General features: G+C 47.1%; 1 protein-coding gene across 1 annotated transcript; it reads left to right on the forward strand.

Annotated features, from left to right (window-relative positions):
* Positions 1 to 218: 218 nt before the first annotated feature.
* foxc1a (forkhead box C1a) lies at positions 219 to 2,393 on the forward strand. Its single transcript, XM_077242040.1, has one exon. It carries the CDS (start codon positions 484 to 486, stop codon positions 1,915 to 1,917), a length of 1,434 nt encoding a protein of 477 aa, XP_077098155.1. The 5' UTR covers positions 219 to 483; the 3' UTR covers positions 1,918 to 2,393.
* The last annotated feature ends 768 nt before the right edge of the window (positions 2,394 to 3,161 follow it).

Consider the following 3,161-nt stretch of genomic DNA (forward strand, 5'->3'; position numbering starts at 1 on the left):
AAGTATGTTCGATTTGATGTGTATCTGCGCTAGTTTGCGGAGAGTATACGGTTCTTTAAGGTCTGGAGAGGTGTGTGTTTGGCTAGGGTGGGCTGGGACGTCCCAACACCTCTCGTTTTTCTTCAACCTTGTGTGTGGCCGCTCGCTTTGCACGGCCCGACCTCCCATTGGACAGCTTAGATGTTGTTGGGAGGAGTCTTACTGGCAGCAAAAGGGGGAAAATAATTGAAGTGCGCAAAAGTATTATGTAGTGACCGATGCTTAGTGTTCAGAAGTTTTCCAATGCGCGCTCCGACAGAAAGAGGTGGCAAGTACGCGAGTCTGATCAACACCCGGTCCGACAGTCACATTTTGTAAATACGGTGGACTCCTCTTGGGTGGACTGCCTTCCCAGTTTCAGAGGAGGCGCATTTCAAGGGGATTTGTGGATTGCTTCAGACTTCTTGACGTCTGTTTTTCGCCAGCACCGTTTGGAGAGAAGTCATGCAGGCGCGCTATTCCGTCTCCAGTCCCAACTCGCTGGGAGTTGTGCCGTACATCAGCAGCGACCAGAGTTATTACCGGGCCGCCGCCGGAGGGGGGTACACCGGGATGCCAGCCCCCATGAGCATGTACTCTCACGCGGCCCACGACCAGTACCCCGCCAGCATGGCAAGGGCTTATGGACCGTACACGCCGCAGCCGCAGCCCAAGGATATGGTCAAACCACCGTACAGTTACATTGCGCTCATCACTATGGCCATCCAGAACTCCCCGGACAAGAAGGTGACCCTTAACGGTATTTATCAGTTTATTATGGAGCGCTTTCCCTTTTACAGGGACAACAAGCAGGGCTGGCAGAACAGTATCCGACACAACCTGTCCCTGAACGAGTGCTTTGTCAAAGTGCCGCGCGATGACAAAAAACCTGGCAAAGGCAGCTACTGGACCCTCGACCCGGACTCGTATAACATGTTTGAGAACGGCAGCTTTTTGAGGCGACGACGGCGTTTTAAAAAGAAAGACGCTGTGAAGGATAAGGACGAGCGAAATGTTAAAGAACCACCATCCCGCCAGCAGCCGCAACAAGCGCAACAGGGCCGCGACCAGGAACAGTCAGTGCCCGTGCGCATTCAGGACATTAAAACCGAGAACGGCACGTCCACGCCTCCGCAGGCCGTTTCGCCCACGCTCAGCACCGTTCCCAAGATTGAGAGCCCCGACAGCAGCAGCAGCATGTCAAGCGGCAGCCCGCACAGCATCCCGTCCACCCGCTCTCTCAGTCTGGACAGCGCCGGGGAACAGCACCACCACCAGGGCCAGGCCCCTGCGCAGGGCTTCAGCGTGGACAACATCATGACCTCCCTCCGCGGCTCGCCTCACAGCTCCGGCGAGCTCACCCCGTCTCTCGTGGCCTCCTCGCGGACAGGTATAACCCCCACGCTGTCCCTGAATTACTCTCCGAACCAGACGTCCGTGTACAGCTCGCCCTGCAGCCAGAACTCGATCTCCACTACCTCCAACGCCACCTACCATTGCAACATGCAGGCCATGAGCTTGTACGCGGGCGGAGATCGCTCGGGCCACTTGGCGGCCACCACCACCGTGGACGAAACTCTGCCCGATTACTCGATCACGACCACCACGTCGTCCTTAGGCCACGGGAATCTCAGCTCGGGCCAGGAGGGCCACCATCCGCACCAAGGGCGCCTCGCCTCATGGTACCTGAACCAGGCCGGAGACATTGGCCATCTAGGCGCAACGTACCCGACGCAGCAGCAGAACTTTCACTCGGTTCGAGAGATGTTTGAGTCGCAGAGAATTGGTCTGAATAACTCACCGGTGAACGGGAATAACAGCTGTCAAATGTCGTTTCCTCCGAGTCAGCCCATATACCGCACGCCTGGGGCTTTCGTGTATGACTGCAGCAAGTTTTGACCAAACAAGTGTTTTTCGAGCTTCTTCTTTCTGTCGTTGTTCTTGATTTCCCCTCTTTTTCGTCAAAACCGAGAGACGCTGATATTTACCCGTGATGGACTGAAAAGAAACAGAACACAAACACTTGATGTTGGTTTGTTAAGGACAGTGTTACTTCGAATAACACGTAAGTCTTCTTCGTTTTTGTGAGCTATATGCTGGGATGTTTTGAAATGCGTCAGACGTTAATGGACTTGTTATTACGTGTAAATTGCATATAGTAATTTATTTCTAAAGTGTAGCCGGATATTATGGACCAAACACCGAAAAAAAGTGTTTCTAAATTGAACTGCATTCATTGTCCAAATGTTCCATTATAACAAGGAACGGAACATGTATTACGCCATATTCTTTCAAACTATCTCCTTTTGTTGAAAAAGTATTCTGAAGGAACTGCATTGTTTGTTTAATAAATTGCCATGCTATTTGAGTTAAAATTAGGCTACGCCTGCTTTCTTAAAGCCCTGAACAGAACTGTGTGCTAGTAGATAGTAATAATAATGCCAATCACACACATAAATGATATAAATAGGCGTGTTCCAATTTTTCGGCGTTACTGTGGCACATTTGAGTGTTGTTTGATCCAAACCACCGCATAATCTTAAAATGCCTTTAAATGTACATTTTGAAATGAACATACTTTGATCACACACACATTGATTTATATCAAAATAATCACAAGCACAATAATGCAAATAAACCCTATTTCAGCAGTTAAGGGAATTATGAAATGCTAAAAATTCATTCATCAGATCCGATATATGCTTTTCAAAAAAATGTTAGATATGTATGTCTAGGTTTTTAGTCATTTTACAATAACAAAATGTTTCAGTCTTTTCAGTTTTCCATAAAATGTAGCAACATTATATACATGCGCACACACACACACACACACACACACACACACACACACACACACACACACACACACACACACACACACACACACACATATATATATACTGAATAAATATATTGAATATAAAATATCAAGTAAAATATCTCGTGATTAAATTAAATTCTCAAAAAAACTCCTATTAAGTGGAATTCAGGGGTATCAACTTATTACTACTACTATTAGTAGTAGTAACTGAAAAATATTCGGTTATAACCTAAAAAAATGTGTTTTGGGTTGTGTATATATAATGTATCTATTTTTTTAAGTAAAAAAATCGTTTGACGTGATCAACCTCTATTAACAAAAG

This window comes from Siphateles boraxobius, unplaced genomic scaffold (genome assembly GCF_051911475.1).
Source record: "Siphateles boraxobius isolate OS27281-9 unplaced genomic scaffold, OSU_SipBor_1 25, whole genome shotgun sequence".
Lineage (NCBI taxonomy): Eukaryota > Metazoa > Chordata > Actinopteri > Cypriniformes > Leuciscidae > Siphateles > Siphateles boraxobius.